Below are 20,649 nucleotides of genomic sequence, written 5' to 3' on the forward strand. Positions count from 1 at the left end.
GGTTCAATGTCCACACTGGCTGATGTCACCATGAAGGACACTCCTCCTCACACTGTCCCCTTGTTGAGGTATGATGCCCCTGAGGCTAAACCACTGCCAGTCGCCTGTCTCCAATGAGATAGCAGCCCTGCGGTCTAGTAAGATTATGGTGACTTTAACTTCATCTTTAGTGAATCTCTGAACTACAGTATGTAAAATCCATTTGCATGGAGCTAAGTAACAGCAAACATTGATGGGAGTGGTTTACAGGCTAGGATATAATATAAATGAGGAAGCAGAATGTAGTAATCATGGATAATTTCAATCTACATATAGACTGGATGAATCGAATGCAACCTAATGCTGTAGAAGATGAATTCCTGGAATGCATATGAGATAGTTTTCTGAAACAATATTATAAGGAACCAGTTAGAGCTCGGGTGAGTTTAAAACTATTTTATGAGATGAGAAAGAGTTGATTAATAACATGTTTTAATTGAATCCTTATGGAATAGTGACCAGGATTTTAGGATTCTAGGACTGTCATAAAATGGAATTTTCCATTAACTTTGTAAAGATTAGCACTGCTGTCTCACAATGCCAGGGACCTAGGTTCGATTCCAGCCTTGGGTCAATGACAATGTGGAGTTTGCACTTGCTCCCCGTGCTTGCATGGGTTTCCTCTGGATGCTCTGATTTATGGTGGCACAGTGGCTCAGTGGTTAGCACTGCTGCCTCACAGCACCAGGGTCCCAGATCCAATTCCTGCCTCGGGCAACTGCCTGTGTGGAGTTTGCACATTCTCCCCCTGTCTGCATGGGTTTCCTCCAGGTGCTCTGGTTTCTTCCCATAGTCCAAAGATGTGCAGGTCAGGTGAATTTGCCATTCTAAATTGCCCATAGCATTAGGTGCATTAGTCATAGGGAAATCGGTCTTGGTGAGTTACTCTTCGGAGGGTCAGTGTGGACTTGTTTCCACACTGTAGGGAATCTAATCTAATCTAAAAAATGTAGTTCAATCTGAAACTATGATATTAAATTTAAACATGATACACAGATAGTGTACATGATCAGAACATTTTTCCCAGAGTTGAAATATCTAAAATGAATTGAAGGTGAGAGAGAGAAAGTTCAAAGGATATTTGAGGGGCAGGTTTTTTTACACAGAGGGTGGTAGGAGTCTGGAACGCGCTGCAAGGGATGGTGGTTGGAGGCAGATACTGTACGGGATTTAAGGGACGTTCAGATAAGCACATGATTAGGCAAGGAATGTGGTCCGAGGGCAAGCAGAAAGGATTAGTTTAATTTGGCATCATGTTCAGCACAACATGGTGAACTGAAGAGCCTTTTCCTGTGCTATTCAGTTCTATGTCCTAAACAATTGCAATTATGAGGCTGTTGACTTGCTCACTGAGCTGATAAGTTTGTTAACAGACGTTTCGTCACCATTCTAGGTAACATCATCAGTGCGCCTCCGGTGAAGCGGTGTTATGACCTGCTTGCCACCAGGGTACATGAACACCAACTAGCCACCAAGGGACATGACCAGCAATCACTTGTATCCATACAAAGGGACAATGAAGGGCATTAATTTGACTGGACCGACATATCCATCCCAGGACAAGGCAAACAGAGACATGCACAGGAATTCCTGGAAGCCTGGCACTAAATGTGGAACTCCATTAACAGACATATAGAGTTGGACCCCCTATACCAACAACTAAGAAACAGAACCAGCAACAAAACTGGAAATGACACCATCAACACCAACAGACCCAGGCACATAAATAGTAAGCTGGACAGAACATGCATTGATGATGTTACCTAGCATGGTGATGAATCGTCTGCGAACAAATTTACCAACTCAGCGAGCAAGTCAACAACCTCATCCACAACCTGAGCTACAAATCTTCTTGAATACAATGGCAATTATGAAGATATGAGAAGACAGTTAACTGATGCAGATTGGAAAAATACAGTGAAAGTTTCGACAGTGGATGGGCAATGTCGAGATTTTTAAAAATTCCTTTGTGGGATGTGGTGCTTTGTTAGCCAGGGCAGCATTTACTGCTCATCATAGTTTCCCTTGAAAAGATGGAAATGAGCAGCCTTCTTGAACTGCTGTAATTTGAACTGAAGCCCATTTGATGCAGGTAGACTCACAATTGCAATAGGCAGGGAGTTCCAGGATTTTGACCTAGCAGTACTGAAGGAATGGCGATATATTTCTACGTCAGGGTGATGATTGACTTGAGGGAACTTGAAAGTGGTGGTGTTCCCATGTATCTGCCACTCTTGTCCCTCCAAATGGAAGTGGTTGTGTCTTTTGAAGGTGTTATCGAAGGAGCCTTGAAGAATTTCTGCAGTACATCTTGTAGATGGTATGCACTGCTGGTACTGAGCATCAAAGGGAGGGAATGTTTGTGATGTGGTGCCAATCAAGTGGACGGTTTTGTTCTGAATTGTCAAGTAATCAGGAAGATTAATGGAATATTTGCCCTTATTTCAAGGAGGTTGGAGTAGGAAAGTCTTAATGCAACTGTACAAGGGGCTGGTGAGACTACATCTGGATTACTGCGAGCAATTTCAGTTGCCTTATTGAAGAAAAGATTTCATTAGAGGCAAGTCAGAGAAAGTTCAATAGAATGAGCCCCATTATAGAGCGATTATCTTATGAACAAAGGCTAAACAGGTTGGAACGCAACTCATGAGTGTTGAAAAGAATTAAAGGTGCTCTCAATGGAACATAAACTTTATGGGGAACTTGACAGGGAAATGGTGAGAAGATGTTTCCCGAGTAGGATAGTCAGAGTGGAGGTCAAAATAGGAAATGAGCAGTCACTTTATTGTGAGTTTTCTACAGGCCCCCCAATAGCAATAGAGACATGGAGGAGCAGATTGGGAGGCAGATTTTGGAAAGGTGTAGAAGTAACATGGTTGTTGTCATGGGTGACTTTAATTTCCCTAATATTGATTGGACCCTACTTAATTCAAATAGTTTGGATGGAGCGGTTTTTGTCAGGTGTGTCCATTAAAGGTTCCTGACACAATATGTAGATAGGCTGACGAGAGGGGAGGCCATATTGGATTTGGTGCTTGGCAACGAATCATGCCAGGTGTCAGATCTCTGGGTGGAAGAGCATTTCAGTGATAGTGATCACAACTCTTGACCTTTACTATACTCATGGAGAGGGATATGAGCAGATGGTATGGGAAAGTATTTAATCGGGGGAGGGGGAATTCCAATGCTATTAGGCACGAACTGGCACACCAAAATTGGGAATAGATATTCTCAGGGAAATGCACAACAGAAATGTGGAGGCTGTTTAGGACGCACTTGCTGATAGTGCTGGACAGGTTTGTCCCACTAAGGCAAGGAAGGGATGGTGGATGACAAAGGATGTGGAACATCTAGTCAAGAGGAAGAAGGAAAGTTACTTAAGGCTAAGGAGGCAAGGATCAGACAGGGCTTTAGAGGATTACAAGGTAGCCAGGAAGGAACTGAAGGTGGACTTAGGAGAGCTAGAAGGGGACATGAAAAAACTTTAGTGAGTAGGATTAAGGAAAACCTTAAGGTGCTCTACACTTATGTAAGGAACAAGAGGATGGCCAGAGTGAAGGTAGGGCTGATCAGGGATAGTGGAGGGAACTTGCGCCTGGAGTTGGAGGAAGTAGGGGAGGTCAATAATGAATACTTTGCTTCAGTATTCAAGACTGAAAGGGACCTTGACATTTCTGAGGACAGCATGAAACAGACTGATATGCTAGAACAGGTTGATATTTGGAAGGAGGATGTGCTGAAAGTTTGAAAAACATAAGGATAGATAAATCCCCTGGGCCAGATGGGATATACCCTAGGTTACTACAGGAAGTGAGGGAAAAGATTGCTGCGGCTGTGGCAATGATCTTTGCATTTCATTGTCCACTGGAATACTGCCAGATGATTGGAGGGTAGCAAATGTTATTCCCTTGTTCAAGAAAGGAATAGGTATAATCCTGGGAATTATAGATAAGTCAGTCTATGTCAGTGGTGGGCAAAGTTATTGGAGAGAATTCTGAGAGACAGGATTTATGATTATATGGAAAACCATAGTTTGATTAGAGATAACCAGCATGGCTTTGTGAGGGGCAGGTCATGCCTCACAAACCTTACTGACTCCTTTGAGGATGTGACAAACCACAGTGATGAAGGTTCAGCAGTGAATGTGGTTTACCTGAATTTTAGCAAGGCATTTGGTAAGGTTCCCATGGTAGCCTCATTCAGAAAGTAAAGATGTATGGGTTACAGGGAAATCTGGCCATCTGGATACAGAGTTGGCTGACTCATAAACGACAGAGTGTGGTAGTAGATGGTAAGCATTCAGCCTGGAGCTCAGTGATCAGTGGTGCTCTGCAGGGATCATTTCTAGGACCTCGGCCCTTTGTGATTTTTAGAAATGACTTGGATGAGGAAATGGAAGTGAATTAGTATGATGACACAAAAGTTGGTGGAGTTGTGGATAGTGTGGAGGGCTGTTGTAGGTTGCAATGGGACATTGACAGAATGCAAAACTGGGCTGATTCAATCTGGACAATTGTGAAGTCATTCACTTTGGAAGGTCCAACTTGAATACAGAATACAGGGTTAAAGACAGGATTCTTGACAGTGTGGAGGAACAGAGGGATCTTGGGGTCCATGTCCATAGATTCCTCAAAGTTGCCACCCAAGTTGATAGGGTTTTTAAGAAGGCGTAAGGTGTGTTGGCTTTTATTAACAGGGGGATTGCGTTTAAAGCTGCGAGGTTATGCTGCAGGTCTAAACAGCCCTGGTTAGACCACATTTGGAATATTGTGTTCAGTTCTGGTCGCCTCATTTTAGGAAAGATGTGGAAGCTCTAGAGACGGTATAGAAGAGGTTTATCAGGATGCTGCCTGGACTGGAGGGCATGTCTTATGAAGAAAGGTTTAGGGAGCTAGTGTTTTTTGCATTGGAGCGAAGGAGGATGAGAGGTGACTTGATAGAGATGAACAAGATGAGGAGAGGCATAGATAGAGTGGAGAGCCAGGGACTTTTTCCCATGGCAGAAATGTCTATCATGAGGGAGCATAATTTTATGGTAGTTGGAGGACGGTTTAAGAGAGATGTCTGAGGTAGGTTCTTTACACAGAGAGTGGTGGGTACATGGAATGCACTGCTGGCAGTTGTAGTAGAGTCAAATACATTAGGGACACTTAAGTGACTCTTGGTAGGCACATGGATGATAGTAAAATGAAGGGTATGTAGTTTAGTCTGATCTTAGAGCAGGATAAAAGGCTGGCACAACATCGAGGGCCGAAGGGCCTACACTGTGCTGTACTGTGCTATGTTCTAGATAGTCTAGGACCAGAGGGCATAACCTCAGAAGAAAGACTGTCAATTTAAGACAGAGATGAAGAGGAATTTTTTTCTCTTAGAGAGTATTTAGAAATCCTTGCCACAGAGAACGCTGGGGCAGAATGCTTGTGCAAATTTAAGGCTGAGATAAAAGATTCTTGATCAGTTGGGGAATTGAGAGTTATGGGAAAAAGACAGTAAAGTGGATGTGAGGAATGTGGTTGGATCAGCCATTGAATGGAACCAGAGTGAGAGGCCAAACATCCTTTACCTGTTCCTATTTCTTATGGTGTTATGGTCTTATGGATTGTGTCAAGATCCTAGAATGTTGTTGGAGCTGCACTCGTTCAAGCAAGTGGAGAGTATTCCACTACACTCCTGACTTGTGCCTTGTACATGGTAGACAGACGTTTAGGAGTCAGAAGTTGAGTTACATGCCACAGGTTTCCTAGTCACTGACCAGCTCTTGTTGCCATAGTAATTATATAGCTCGTCCAATTCAATTTCTGGTCAAAGTCATTTAGTTTCAGACTTGCACTCAATCCTTGAAGTTTAATTATTGCAGAGTTGTACCTTTCTCCATGAAGATGGACACAAAGTACTTCTTTATCCTCTTTGCCATTTTTGTATTATAAATTATAATTGTAACTCCCATGATGTTGATCGTGGTGATTCAGTACTAGTAATATCACTGAATGTCAAGAGGCGATGGCTCAACTCATTCTTCTTGGAGCCAGTTATTGACTGATACTTGTGCAGATTGCATATTATTTGCATTTAGTATTTAGAGAATTAATGCTCAGGGTACAAAATGACACATTCTTTTAAGCCAAGAATACCCAATATGAAAAGCAGGAAAGCCAGAGCTAACAAGGGAAGTCAAGGATAACCTTAGATCAAAGGAGGAGGCTTAAAGCCTAAAAAGTTGCAAAGTTGAAGATAGGGAGAAAACAAACCCATCTGGTTAACTAATACTCTTTGGAGAAGGAAACTGCCATCCTTACCTGGTCTGGCCTACATATGACTCCATACCTACAACAATGTGGTTGATTCTTAACAGTCCTCTGGGATGGGTAATAAATACTGGCCTAGCCACTGACGCATAAAAAGATACATTTTTAAAAGAAATGGCTAACTCTCTGCCTGTAAATGCCCTCAGGCAACAAGCTTGCTCTTTGCTCTGATTGTATCCCAACTTCAGTATACACGATCTGGCAAAAATTCCAACACCACCACCCCTACCACTTCCCTTCCCCCACCACCACCACCACCACCTCAACAATAGTTGGGACAATGACCAAATATTTAGTGAAGAGTTACTTTTTAAGAAGGAAGATATTTCTATGTTAAAATACTTTGATCAGAATGTTGATCACCTGGACTTGTTTAACCATATTTATAATTTTTGCTATTTTATTTATGATGCTTTGTCAACTGATGAAGCTTAAACCAGAATGTACCTGGGAGCTGGAGTCAAGCCAACTGTTTTAACTGGAGTCCAAGTCAGAGATACTAAATAACATAAAACAGGTAGTTAGATCATTTAAAAAGAGCATATAAGCAAGCAAATGTTTTGATTTGAAACAGCGACCTACAAACTGAGAGTATTTAAAATTATTTTCAAAGCTATTTCTTATCTACCACATCAGTTTCAGTAACCTATATATGCTCATGTATCTTTAAATTGCAGACTGCAATTACCTTAATTCATAATTGGTAAAATATTAGCTGCTCTGGTCATAAAGACCTGGAAATACAGACTATAAGAAGATAAAGTTGCCACAGTCCGACTGGATTCTAGATTAGAGTGGTGCTGGAAAAGCACAGCAGTTCAGGCAGCATCCGAGGAGCAGGAAAATCAACGTTTGCCCGAAACATCGATTTTCCTGCTCCTCGGATGCTGCCTGAACTGCTGTGCTTTTCCAGCACCACTCTAATCTAGAATCTGGTTTCCAGCATCTGCAGCCTTTGTTTTTACACAGTTATACTGGACCATAGGGCTGCTCTTTCATCAGACAGAGAGAGAGAGACTACTGGTGGTTTGACCTGAGAGTCACTACACATCTGGTGAGGGGAGAAATTAGAAGCTGGGGCCTTCATGGTAACCTCTGGTTTAACTGAATGCGCGCTGTTGGCATTACTTTACATTGCAAACCAGCCATCCAGCTAATTACATTGCATTTATATAATGCGAGAAAATTTCAGAGAAAAAAACCCAGCAAAACACCTAAACATAGCCTCTGTAATACAGTCCAACAGCAGACAAAATATCTGCCCTGTCTCATTTCTCAATTAGTTTGTTAAAATATGTGCTTGTTTGGATAGAATTATCTTCAATGTCAAGTTCTTTTTCGATCAAATGGTTGAAAAGGTCATCCACAAATGGATCTATATTTGCCTCTATGTTTGGGGTTTCTGCAGAAGCACATCAAGGTGGGACACATACATGCTAGATTTCCCCCACTCTGAATCTGGTGTATTTCCGAACGCCAATAAAGTATTTATAATGGAATGCCAGTGTGAATAGTACTCTGTTTCAAGATTTCACCTCTGGAAAAGGAACAAAAGTTAGCTGTGTGGCACATGAAGAGAATATTACTTATCCATTGTTTCAGAGATTCCAAATTCTCATTGATCTGCACTCAGTAAAGTAAATATCACCTTAGTATGCTTTCCATAGTTCCGAACCACACTTAGATATATTGGGAGCCATGTTCAAGAATAGAAGTTGCAAAAAAAAGGGCTACATCAGTTCAATAAAGCAATTCATCTTCACGAAAGCAATTTAGAGTTGGGTAATTTATATGCTGGCTTTACCAGCAATGCTCACACCACATGAAAGGAAGTAACAATGACTGGAACCTTTTTATAACTTTTGTCTAAATTACTTATAAGCATTTGTCCATTTTAGCAGATAAGCACTGAAAGAATACTAATCGTTTCATTTTGCAAATTGTTTATGCAAAATTAATGCAAAAGGTGCATTAATTGTTTATTTTGAACAGATTAACATCTCTTATAAAACAGCAAACATAATCAATTAAAATGTATTATGTGTTCATATTGCCAATACCATGTATAGAAATTTCCAGAGTCTGACAATTCAGCTAGGATGCAGCAAACCAAATTAAATGAACTTTGAGCTCCATAATGTGGGCGGCACGGTGGCACAGTGGTTAGCACTGCTGCCTTACAGCACCAGAGACCCGGGTTGAATTCCCGCCTCAGGTGACTGACTGTGGAGTTTACACGTTCTCCCCGTGTCTGCGTGGGTTTCCTCCGGGTGCTCCGGTTTCCTCCCACAGTCCAAAGATGTGCAGGTCAGGTGAATTGGCCATGCTAAACTGCCCATAGTGTTAGGTAAGGGGCAAATGTAGGAGTATGGGTGGGTTGCGCTTCGGCGGGTCAGTATGGACTTGTTGGGCCGAAGGGCCTGTTTCCACACTGTAATCTAATCTAATGTGTTCTTATTCATGCATTTTACATAATTGGATGCATAGTAAGGAGCTCTGATCACAGATGAGTTTGGATATTGGTTTGCAAGGTTGCAGCTTTTGAGTGTAATCGATTTTAAATATACATTCCTTCTATTTGAAGGAATTTAAAATCATTAATAAAATCAATAATAACATTTAAAAGTAACTTTTCCAATGGTTCATCAAGTTTATTAACTAATTATCTAAACCATACAATGTAGGAAGTCCAGGAGACAATGCATTTTATTCTCAGTTAGCTGCTGTTTGGTTAATACTATAGCAGAGGTGTTACAATTAATTTCTGAACTCCTAGCTTAGGGAGTGAAAAAAAGGAATTATCAAGCATTTAAACTCCCTATTATTATTTCATGATCATTGTTAAAACAGCCAAAGCACTGTGGAAAAATGTTAAGACACCTGCTGAATTTGAATAAATTCCAACACTGACTACTCGGATAAAACATGTAGAGTGATTAGTTGGGTGAATCCAGATGTAGTGATCATTTTGAGAGTTAAACCTAGCAAAGACTTATAGGTTAATTTTGATGGTGAAATTATTGGAAAAGAAGATCTGGAGAGATGTAAAATATCATTGCTCCTACATTACCCATTTCACTCTATTGTCCAAACTCAAATACAACTCTATTGTCTCTAGTGTTCCATTAATTGGGAAACATGATGCAGTACACTACTAACCTGTGTTAAACATGAACAGGTTATCAGAAACGGCTCCATTCTGAATTCCACCAAAGACAAAAATGTTGTCCCCAACCAATGCTGCACTGTGGTTCAAAGTACATGGTGCAATGCCATTTATCTGCAGCTTCTCCCATGTTAAGGATTCTGAACAATTCAATGAAAAGAACATTAGAATTCTGCATCTGGTTTAAAAAGGCAAGTCACGATGAAATCTTTCCAAATCAAATTACTCCACAAAAGCTTTTCTCAAAATTTAATGTGGAGTTGTTTTGGGATGCAGTATTATTTGGGCTTTAAAATGATGAGTTCAGCAAAATTAAAAAAGTATAATAATTGGTAATATATTTCATCACAATTTTTCCAAAGAGATTCTTGAACCATTCTGTGGATGAAATCAAAAACTATTTTCTGTTAATGTCAGGTAGGTTTCGGATTGATTATCACAATTCTATTAAAGAAGTATTTTCATCACCTCTATAGGGTTTCATACATAATTTGAATTGTTAAGGAATTAAACAATTTGATTTCCAAATTAATGGCAAACCACTGTTTTGAATATATATAACTGATCTAAATTGGAGTTACTCATTTAATGGTTTCATCAAAGATGGCAGTGTCTGATTTAAATGCATGTCATTTGGTATAATGAAAAACAGGACTTCCCCCTCACTCTGCTGATCTCCCAAGCTTGGTTTTGGCAACTGTGATAAACGTGCATTTTTGATAGTTATATAGAGCAGCGTTTATAATTGTTTCTCAAGGTCATTCCTCTCTACATAGTAAAGTTGAGGGGAAATTGAACTTCCTTGGTGCCTTTAAGGCTCTCAGGAGTAAATGTGTTGCACTGAATCATGCAGACCAGGCAGGTTCAATTACTGGTCTAGGTATTGGTCAGACCACAGCTGGAATACTCTGAACAATTTTGGGCTCTTATCAAAGAAAAAATATACTAGCATTGGAGACAGTCCAGACAAGGTTCACTGGGCTGATACCAGGTATGGAGGGGCTGTCTTTCAAGGACAGGCTGTGTAGATTGGGCCCTTATGCACTGTCAGAGGCTGAGGGGTGACCTTATAGAGGTTTACAAAATTATGAGAGGCATGGATAGGGTAAATAGACAAAGTATTTTCCCTGGGGTCGGGGAGTCCAGAACTAAAGGGCATAGGTTTAGGGTGAGAGGGGAAAGATATAAAAGAGACCTAAGGGGCAACTTTTTCACACAGAGGGTGGTACATGTATGGAATTAGCTGCCAGAGGATGTGGTGGAAGCTGGTACAATTGCAACATTTAAGAGGCATTTGGATGGGTATATGAATAGGAAGGATTTGGAGGGATATGGACTGGGTGCTGGCAGGTGGGACTAGATTGGGTTGGGATATCTGGTCGGCATGGACAGGTTGGACCGAAGGGTCTGTTTCCATGCTGTACATCTCTATGGCTCTATGAATGAGAAGAAACCTTATTGAAACATACAGAATTCTTAGGGGACTTGTCTTGATAGATGTGGAGTGGTTATTTCCTCATGTCAGAGAATCTAGGACCAGACCACATAATCTCAGAATATCTCACATTTAAGACGGGGATAAGGAGGAACTTCTTCTGTCACAGGGTAATGGATGTCTGGAATTCCTTAATGCAGGAGTAATGTGGAAGAGCTGGTGTTGAACTGGGGTGGACCAAGCTAAAATATCACACAACACCAGGTTATAGTCCAATAGGTTTATTTGGAAGCACTAGCTTTTGGAGCGCTGCTCCTTCATCAGGTGGTTGTGGAGAATAATGTAATATTTTGTAAATTACACTTTGGAAATAGAACAGTCTGACTCAAGATTGTGATACGGTCAGACGAACCTCACACTTTTAATGCATGTCTGAGCTGAGATGTCACCTTTTGTTATAAAACTTTAAATTGTCTTGAGAAGGTGACTTAAAAGAAGTTTTGGGATTTACATATAAATGAACCAAAACCTGCAATCTATTCTAAAAGATGAAAGACTTAACAACAATCCAGGTTTGTTCAATATATAATTCCAGTTGCATGACACCATAGTCTTTTGCTATAAATTCTGAGTCTTATAGTCTTATTCTCCACAACCACCTGATGAAGGAGCAGCGCGCCGAAAGCTAGCGCTTCCAAATAACCTGTTAGACTTTAACTTGGTGTTGTGTGATTTTTATCTTACTGTAGGGAGCTATTGATGCTGGGTCACTAAGTATATTCAAGGCTCTGATCAACAGATTTTTAATCAGGAAGGGAATCAGGCATTGTCAGGAAAAGGCAGGAAAGTGGAAAAAAGGATTATCAGGATTTTTATTATTATTGTTAGTATTATTGAAGACTGAAAACAATAAATGCTGGAGATCACAGCAGGTCAGGCAGCATCTTTGGAGACAGAGCAAGCTAATGTTTTCAGTCTAGATGACTCTTCATCAGAGCTGATATGAGATGTGAGTCTGTCCCTGTTGCTCAGGAGGGAAGGGGAAAGAGGAGCAGACCATTAGTCATTGGGGACTCCATAGTTTGGAGGTCAGATAGGATGTTCTGTGGGAACGACAGAGACCCACAGTTGGTGTGTTGCCTCTCAGGTGCCAGGGTCTGTAATGTCTCTGACCAAGTTTTGGGGATCCTGAGGGGGAGGTGGAGCAGTCCCAAGTCGTGGTCCACATAGGCACCAATGACATAGGTAGGAAGAAAAATGGGGATTTAAGGCAGAAATTCAGGGAGCTAGGGTGGAAACTGAGAGCTAGAACAAACAGAGTTATTACTTCTGGTTTGTTGCGCATGCCATGTGCTAGTGAGGTGAGGAATGGGGAGAGACAGGAGTTTAACATGTGGCGACAGAGATGGTGCAGGAGGGAGGGTTTTGGATTCCTGGATAATTTGGGCTCTTTCTGAGGTAGGTGGGACCTCTACAAACAGAATGGTGTTTACCTAAACCAGAGGGGTACCAATATCCTGGGGGTGGGGGGAGGAATTTGCTAATGCTATTTGGGAGGGTTTAAACTAATTTAGCAGGGGGATGGGAACCTAAATTGTAGTTCCAGTATACCGAAGGTTGAGAGTAGTGAGGTCAGAAATAAGGTTTCAGAATCACAAGAGGGCACCAGCAAGCAAGAATTGGTTTGAAGTGTGTCCAGTTCAACGCCAGGAGCATCTGGAATAAGATGGGTGAACTTGCAGCATGGATTTGTACCTGGGATTTCGATGTTGTGGCCATTCCGGAGACATGGATAGAGCAGGGACAGGGATTCTTGTTGCAGGTTCTGGGATTTAGATGTTTCAGTGAGAACAGAGAAGATGGTAAATGAGAGGGAGGTGTGGCATTGTTATTCAAGGACGATATTACAGTTGCAGGAAGATCATTTGAGGAATTGTCTAAAAGGTAATATGGGTTGAGGTTAGAAACAGTAAAGGAGAGGTCACCCTGTTGCGAGTTTACTATAGGCCTCCGAATAATTCCAGAGATGTAGAGGAAAGGAAAGCAAAGTTAAGTTAGTTCTCGGTAGAAGCGAGAGTAACAGGTTAGTTGTTATGGGGGACTTTAATTTTCTAAATATTGACTGGGAGTACTATCGTTCGAGTAATTTAGATGGGTCAGTTTTTGTCCAATGAGTGCAAGAGGGTTTCCTGACACAGTATGTAGACAGGCCAACAAGGGGTGAGACCACATTATATTTGGTACTGGGTAATGAACCCGGCCAGGTGTTAGATTTGGAGGTAGGTGAGCACTTTGGTAATAATTCGGGTATATTTACATTAGCAATTGAAAGGGATAGGTATATACTGCAGGGCAAAAGTTATAGCTGGGGGAATACAATTACAATGCGATTAGGCAAGATTTAGGATGCATAGGATGGGGAAAGAAACAGCAGGGGATGGGCACAATTGAAATGTGGAACTTATTCAAAGAAAAGCTACTGCGTCTCCTTGATAAGTATGTACCTGTCAGGCAGGGAGGAATTGATTGAGCGAGGGAGCCGTGTTTTACTAAAGAAATTGAAGCTCTTGTCAAGAGGAAAAAGGAGACTTATGTTAGGATGAGATGTGAAGGCTCAGTTAGGGCACCTAAGAGTTATAAATTAGCTAGGAAAGACCTAAAGAGAGAACTGAGAAGAGCCAGGAGGGGACATAAGAAGTTGTTGGCAAAAGAATCAAGGAAAACCCCACGGCTTTCGATAGGTATATCTGGAATAAAAGAATGACTACAGTAAGATTAGGGCCAATCAAGGGTAGTAGTGGAAAGTTGTGCTTGGAGTCAGAGGAGATGGGGAAGTGCTAAATGAATATTTTTCGTCACTATTAACACTGAAAAAAGATGATATTGTCGAGAAGAATACTGACTAGATGGGATTGAGGTACACTAGGAGGAGGTGTTAGCAGTTCTGGAAAGTGTGAAAATAGATAAGTCCCCTGGGCTGGATGGGATTTATCCTAGGTTCGAGGTTTCTCTGGGAAGACAGAGTGGAGATTGCAGAGCCTTTGGCTTTGATCTTTATGTTATCATTGTCTACAGGAATAGTGCCAGAAGGCTGGAGGATAGGAAATGCTGCTCACTTGTTCAAGAAGGTGAGTAGAGACAACCCTGGTAATTATAGACCAGTGACCCTTACTTTGGTTGTGGGTAAAGTGTTAGAAAAGGTTATAAGAGATAGGATTTATAATCATCTAGAAAGGAATAAGTTGATTAGGGATAGTTAACATGGTTTTATGAAGGGTAGATCATGCCTCACAAACCTTGTTGAGTTTTTTGAGAAGGTGGATAAGGGTAAAGCGGTTGATGTGGTGCATATGGATTTTGGTAAGGTGTTTGATAAGGTTCCCCATAGTAGACTATCACACAAAATACAGAGGCATGGGATTGAGTGTGATTTCACGGTTTGGATCAGAAATTGACTAGCTGAAAGAAGACAGAGGTTGGTGGTTGATGGGAAATATACATCCAGGAGTTCAGTTACTAGTGGTGTACTACAAGAATCTGTTTTGGGGGCACTGCTGTTTGCCATTTTTATAAATGACCCAGATGAGGGAGTAGAAGGATGGGTTAGTAAATTTGCGGATGACACTACGGTCGGTAGAGTTGTGGATAGTGACGAAGGATGTTGAGGGTTACAGAGGGACATAGATAAGCTGTAGAGTTGGACTGAGAGGTGGCAAATGGAGTTTAATGTGGAAAAATATAAGGTGATTCACTTAGGAAGGAGTAACAGGAATACAGAGTACTGGGCTAATGGTAAGATTCTTTGTAGTGTAGATGAACAGAGAGATCTCGGTGTCCATGTACATAGATCCCTTAAAGTCGCCACCCAGGTTGATAAGGTTGTTAAGAAGGCATACGGTGTGTTAGCTTTTATTAGTAAAGGGATTGAGTTTCAGAGCCATAAGGTCATGCTCCAGCTGTACAAAACTCTGTTGTGGCCGCAGTAGGAGTGTTGTGTACAGTTCTGGTCATTGCATTATATGAAGTTGTGGAAGCTTTGGAAGGGGTTCAGAGGAGATTTACTAGGATGTTGCCTGGTATGGAGGGAAGGTCTTACGAGGAAAGGCTAAGGGACTTGAGGCTGTTTTCATTAGAGAGAAGAAAGTTGAGAAGTGACTTAATTGAAACATACAAGATAATCAGAGGGATAGATCGGGTGGACAGTGAGAACCCTTTTCCTCGGATGGTGATGGCTAGCACGAGGGGACATAGCTTTAAATTGAGGGGTGATAGATATAGGACAGATGTTAGAGGTAGTTTCTTTATTCAGAGAGTAGTAGGGGCATGGAACAGCCTGCCTGCAACAGTAGTAGACTCGTCAACTTTAAGGACATTTAAATGGTCATTGAATAGACAAACAGATGAAAATGGAATAGTGTTGGCTTCAGATTGGTTCCTCAGGTCAGCGCAACATCAAGAGCCGAAGCGTCTGTACTGCACTGAGATGTTGTATGTTCTATGTAAGACTCTATGTGTAGGGGGGACAGCGTTTATGCAATAGTGGGGTGGGGGCGCGCAATAGTGGTGTGTCTAACTGTCAGACTTCAAAGAACCGACAGTCCCACTGGTGTGGGGGGAGGGGAGAGAGGATATGGTGACAGAATGTAACAAGTAAAGCTAAAAGAAAGGGAAGGAATGGAGTTGGTTCACAATTTGAAGGTATTGAATTCAGTCTTGAGTCCAGAAGGTTGTAAAGTGCCTAGTCTGAAGATGAGATGTTGTTCCTCCAGTTTGCACTGTGATTCACTGGAACACTGCAGCATGCTGAGGACAGACAAGTGAGCGTGCGAGCAGGACGCTATGTTAAATTGACTGGCTTCAGGAAGATTGGGGTCATGCTTGCACATGGACCCGAGGTGTTCTGCAAAGTGATCACCCAGTCTCCATCAGGATTCTCCAATGCGGAGTAAGCCACCTTGCTTGCAGCAAACACAATACTCAAGATTGGAGGAGGTACAGGTGAAATACTGCTTCATCTGGAAAGACTGCTTAGGCCCTTGGATGGTAAGCAGAAAGGAGGAAGGGGCAGGTATTGCACCTTCTGCAGTTACAGAGGAATGTGCTGTGGGAAGGGGGAGGGGGTGGTCGATGAATGATCCAGTGTGTCCCTGAGGGAATGATCTCTGTGAAATGCAGGTGGAGGAGTGAGGGGAAGATGTATTTGGTGACGGCGTTCTGCTGGAATTGTCCAAAATGTTGGAGAATGATCCTTTGAACGCGGAGGCTGGTGGAATGAAAAGTGAGGCCAAGGGGTACCCAATCATGCTGTTGAGAGTGATGGGAAGGGCCAGGGCAGACGCATAGGTGACAGGTCGGAAGCAGTTGAGGGCCCTGTCAATGCAGTGGGTGGGGAACCAGGTTATAGAAGAAGAAAGCCATATCAGCAGCATTGTTTCAGAAGGTGGCATCATCCAAACAGACACAATGTAGGCAAAGGAACTGGGAGAATGGGATGGCATCCTTGCAGGAAGTGGGTTGTGAAGAGCTGTAGTAAGGTAGGTATGGAAGTCAGTGGCTTTGTAGGATTATCAGATCAGCCAAGATGTCATTGAATGGCAGAGCAGACTCAATGGGCTGAATGGCCTCCTTGTGCCCCTATGTCTATCGTCTCAATTCCACCTAGGTGAGATGAAATAATTATCAACAGCACTCCCCCACTAGCAAGAATTGCAGAAGACTAGTCTGCATGCAAGAAGGAAGACAAATGGAATTTTGGCATTTATTGCTGAAGAATACAGTATAAAAGTGTAACAAGGCATTAGTGAGACAGCACCTGGAGTACAATTTTGATCCCCTGACTTGAGAAGGGATGAAGCAGTGTTGGAGGCAGTTCAGAAGAGGTTCACTAGATTACAGTCAGAGAGTCAGAGAGTCATGGAAACAGACCCTTCAGTCCAACTCATCCATGCGAATCAAATATCCCAAATTAATCAATTCCATTTGCCAACATTTGGCCCATATCCCTCCAAGCGCTTCATAATTCATGTACCCATCCAGATGCCTTTTGAACATAGTACACTTACAATCTCCACACCTCCTCTGGCATCTCATTCCATACACACACCACCCTTTGTGTAAAAAAAGTTGCCCCTTAGGTCACTTTTAAATCTTTCCCCTTTCACCTTAAACCTCTAGTTTTGGATTCTGCTATGCTAGGGAAAAGGGATTGGTTATTCACCCTATCTATGCCCCTTGCAATTTTATAAACCTCTATAAGGTTACCCCTCAGCCTCCGACACACGAGGGAAAACAGCCACAGCCTATTCAGCCTCTGCCTCTCGCTCAAACCCTCTAACCCTGATAACATTCTTGTAAATCTTCTGAACCCTTCCAAGTTTCACAACAACCTTCCTATAACAGGGAGACCAGAATTGAACACAGTATTCCAAAAATAGCCTAACCAATGTCCTGTACAACCACAACATGATCTCCAAACTCTTACATTCAATGCACTAACCAATAAAGGCAAGCATACCAAATGCCTTATTCACTGCCCTGTCTACCTGCAACTTACTTTCAAGGAACTATAAACCTGTACTCTAAGGCCTCTTTGTTCAGCAACACTCCCCAGAACCTTACCATTAAGTGTATAAGTCCTGTCCTGATTTGCCTTTCCAAAATGCAGCACCTCACAGTTATCTAAATTAAACTCCATCCGACATTTCTCATCACATCGGACCATCTAATCAAGGTCCCTTGAATTGTGAGATAACCTACTTGGCTGTCCTCTACACCACCAATTTTGGTGTCATTGGCAAACTTACTAAGCATATTTCCCATGTTCATATCTGAATCAATTACGTAAATGACAAAAACCAGTGGACATAGCACCGGTCCATGTGTACACCATGGTCACAGGTCTCTAGTCTAAAAAGCAACCCTCCACCACAACCCTCTGTCTCCTATCTTTGAGCCAATTTGGTATCCAAATGGCTAGTTCTCTCTGCATTCCATGTGATCTAATTGATTCAGGAGATAAGGGGTTTGTCTAATGAAGAGATTGAACGGTTTAGGTGTATACTCTCTGGAGTTTAAAGTATGACAGGAGATCTAATTGAAGTATATAAGATGCTGAAGGGGATTGACAAAATTGATATACAAAATATGCTCCTTCATATGGGGCAATCTAGAATAAAAGGTCATAGTTTTAGGATAAGGGGTTGCAGATTTAAAACAGAAATGAGGAGGAATTATTCCTCACAAAGGGTCGTGAATGTGTGGAATTCACTCCACCGAAGTGTGGTGGATGCTAGGATACTGAATAAATTTGAGGAGATTGATAAATTTTTAATTCAGTAATTGGTTATGGACAGCAGGCAGGAAAATGAAGTTGAGGCAGAGATGAAATTTGTCATTACTATATCAAATGGCGGATCAGGCACGAGGGGCTCAATCGCCTGCTCCTACTCTTAGCTCTTATGATCATAAGAGTAAACGTAAATGGTTACCACAAATTGCTGTTCATAGCAGCATGTTCAGCAGTACCAGGCAACAGCTGTAAGTCGCCTGCTTTGGGGAAGGCCCATCGAGTTATGTAGTGGCCAGGGGTGGCCTTTCTCAGGATTGAAGATACCTGGGGATGAAATCCCATCCTCTGAGAACTGCCTGTGAATCAGAGTGCTGGCTTCCCCATTCCTGTTGCTGGGTCCCTCCATCAGACACTTGCTTGAAGGAACCCTATAGGGTCCAAAAAAGATTGGCTTTTCAGGCTTCCCATGAAGTCTCCATCCTGCCTGTCTCTGGTTGAATTAATTTCCCACTTAAGGGTTTCAATTCACAGTGGCGCAGGAAGGCTCTCCACTAGCCTCTCCATCCCAGACTTAATCAGGACATTGCCAATAAGATAGCAAGAACATACCAGCATGTTCCCATCTTCCAAATGCATTACATTACATTCTTCATTACTGAAGGCTTGTATGCAAGCTCCTTGACATGGAGTTGCTTATCTCAAAAACATTAACAAAATGTGAGAAAATGATCAAAGAAAACTATAAAACATTGAACAGTAATTTTCAAAAATGTCTCTTGAGATAATGACACTCCGTCTCCTAACATAGTGTCCTCAAATTGGAGCAAAGGAAAACAAGAATAAATAAAGCTATTCATTTACCAACAAGGGAAAGCCACTTATAAATAACCTCAATTCTCAAAGGTAACCAAGCAAAATTTAAAATATTCACGTTCACAAATCTAGTCATCTGATGCCCTCCACATACACTGGGATACATTTTAAAGGGGAAGGAGAATTGGTTGAAAGTTGACACACTCCATGCAATCCCACACCATAGCTGTAAGAGGCTGCGAGTGGGTTAAGTCGGTTTACCATGGGACTTCTGCTCCTCTGTAGAATGAAGTACTGCCCTTGGGAATAGCGGTGCCAGAACTCTCAGCAGTATTGGAACTGAAGGATGAAGCTGAATCATAATGGTCGTAAACAGTCAGGTCTCAGGATTTTAATGTGGGAAGGGACCATGAGTCTAGGGAGGGATGGGGGTAGTTCTGTCAGAAAGGCAATGCAAATAAAATGGGCATGTCTTTGATCATGCATTAAATGATGTACTGCTTTCCCTTCCCATTTGCCTTTCCACCTCAATTTTTTTACTTACTCCATTAAAAATAGCCTATCATTTCTGCCTGACTGCACGAATTAACTGTATTTTGATGTGAGCAGCTTTTTATTCAATCAATAGGCTTGTTAACAAGCCTAAGTAACTCTGAATTATTGTTTCAATGTGGCTGATCGGCTGCTGATTTTGGTACCCAGCACCTAACTTATTATGTGTTTGAGCTGAGGAGTGAGCCAGGTAATCGATAGAATCCAAAAGAACTGCAGGATGCTGTAAATCATAAACAAAAACAAAGGTTGCTGGAAAAGCTCAGCAGGTCTGGCAGCATCTGTGAAAAGAAATCAGAGTTAACTTTTCCGATCTGGTGACCCTGCCTCAAAACTGAATGTAAAAGTGATCATTATTGCTGCTATGCTGATCCTGCTGCCATCTCTTATGAGATGGTCATGAAGGTGGCAAGGTGGTAAGAAGGTTGAATGGGAGAGAGTAGAGTGCAATGGGCAGAAGAAAGCTGCTACTGACAGGTGAAAGGAGGAGAAAGATAGAGGTTGTGAATGGCCATGCAGCCCAACATTGTTCTGCTTCCATTACTGAACTTGCTGTCAATGTAATCTATGTGGTCTTCACTTCTTTTATAAATTCTATTCATTCTGTGAGAAACAATATCTAAACCTTAAGTATTTTCATAATTGCCATTTTAGAACCGGCAATAATTTCAATTAAGAACTAGGTGATTTGTACAAATTACAAAAATTATGAAGCATTTTAAACTTCAAAAGGTAAAAAGTTAGAAATAAATTTGGTATAAACTCACCTATATCAAAACAATACATTCCAGGTAAGCATTCTTGTACAAGGTGGTGAGACCGGCCTCCAAACAAATAGACTTTTCCTTTCATAATACTTAAAAACAAAGTTCTTATTTAAACTTGCGCAAAAGTTGAAATAGCTTGCTACTGTATTTAACTTTACATAACTTTAAGTGCAAGAAAAGCTGGGGGTGAGCAGATAATGCAGAAAGAGTAAATTTTTCAAACATAAGCAAAGGGATTGCAACATGGAAGGATTATTTTATCTTCAATAAAGGGAATGGGAAAT

The 20,649-nt window shown here is 41.6% G+C and overlaps 1 protein-coding gene across 1 annotated transcript in view; it reads right to left on the reverse strand.

Moving 5' to 3' along the window:
* LOC122561689 (kelch domain-containing protein 3) overlaps positions 1-20,649 on the reverse strand; it is a 218,239-nt gene that overhangs the window by 170,946 nt on the left and 26,644 nt on the right. Inside the window, exons 7-9 of the mRNA XM_043713698.2 lie at positions 20,366-20,454; positions 9,504-9,650; positions 6,792-6,843 (exon numbers count right to left, since the gene is read on the reverse strand). Of these exons, the coding sequence (XP_043569633.2) occupies positions 6,792-6,843; positions 9,504-9,650; positions 20,366-20,454 (288 nt within the window). The remainder of the gene's footprint in view (positions 1-6,791; positions 6,844-9,503; positions 9,651-20,365; positions 20,455-20,649) is intronic.

Source organism: Chiloscyllium plagiosum, unplaced genomic scaffold, assembly GCF_037043375.1.
Source record: "Chiloscyllium plagiosum isolate Xiang-an unplaced genomic scaffold, Cpla_swu_hap1 HiC_scaffold_2, whole genome shotgun sequence".
Taxonomy (NCBI): domain Eukaryota; kingdom Metazoa; phylum Chordata; class Chondrichthyes; order Orectolobiformes; family Hemiscylliidae; genus Chiloscyllium; species Chiloscyllium plagiosum.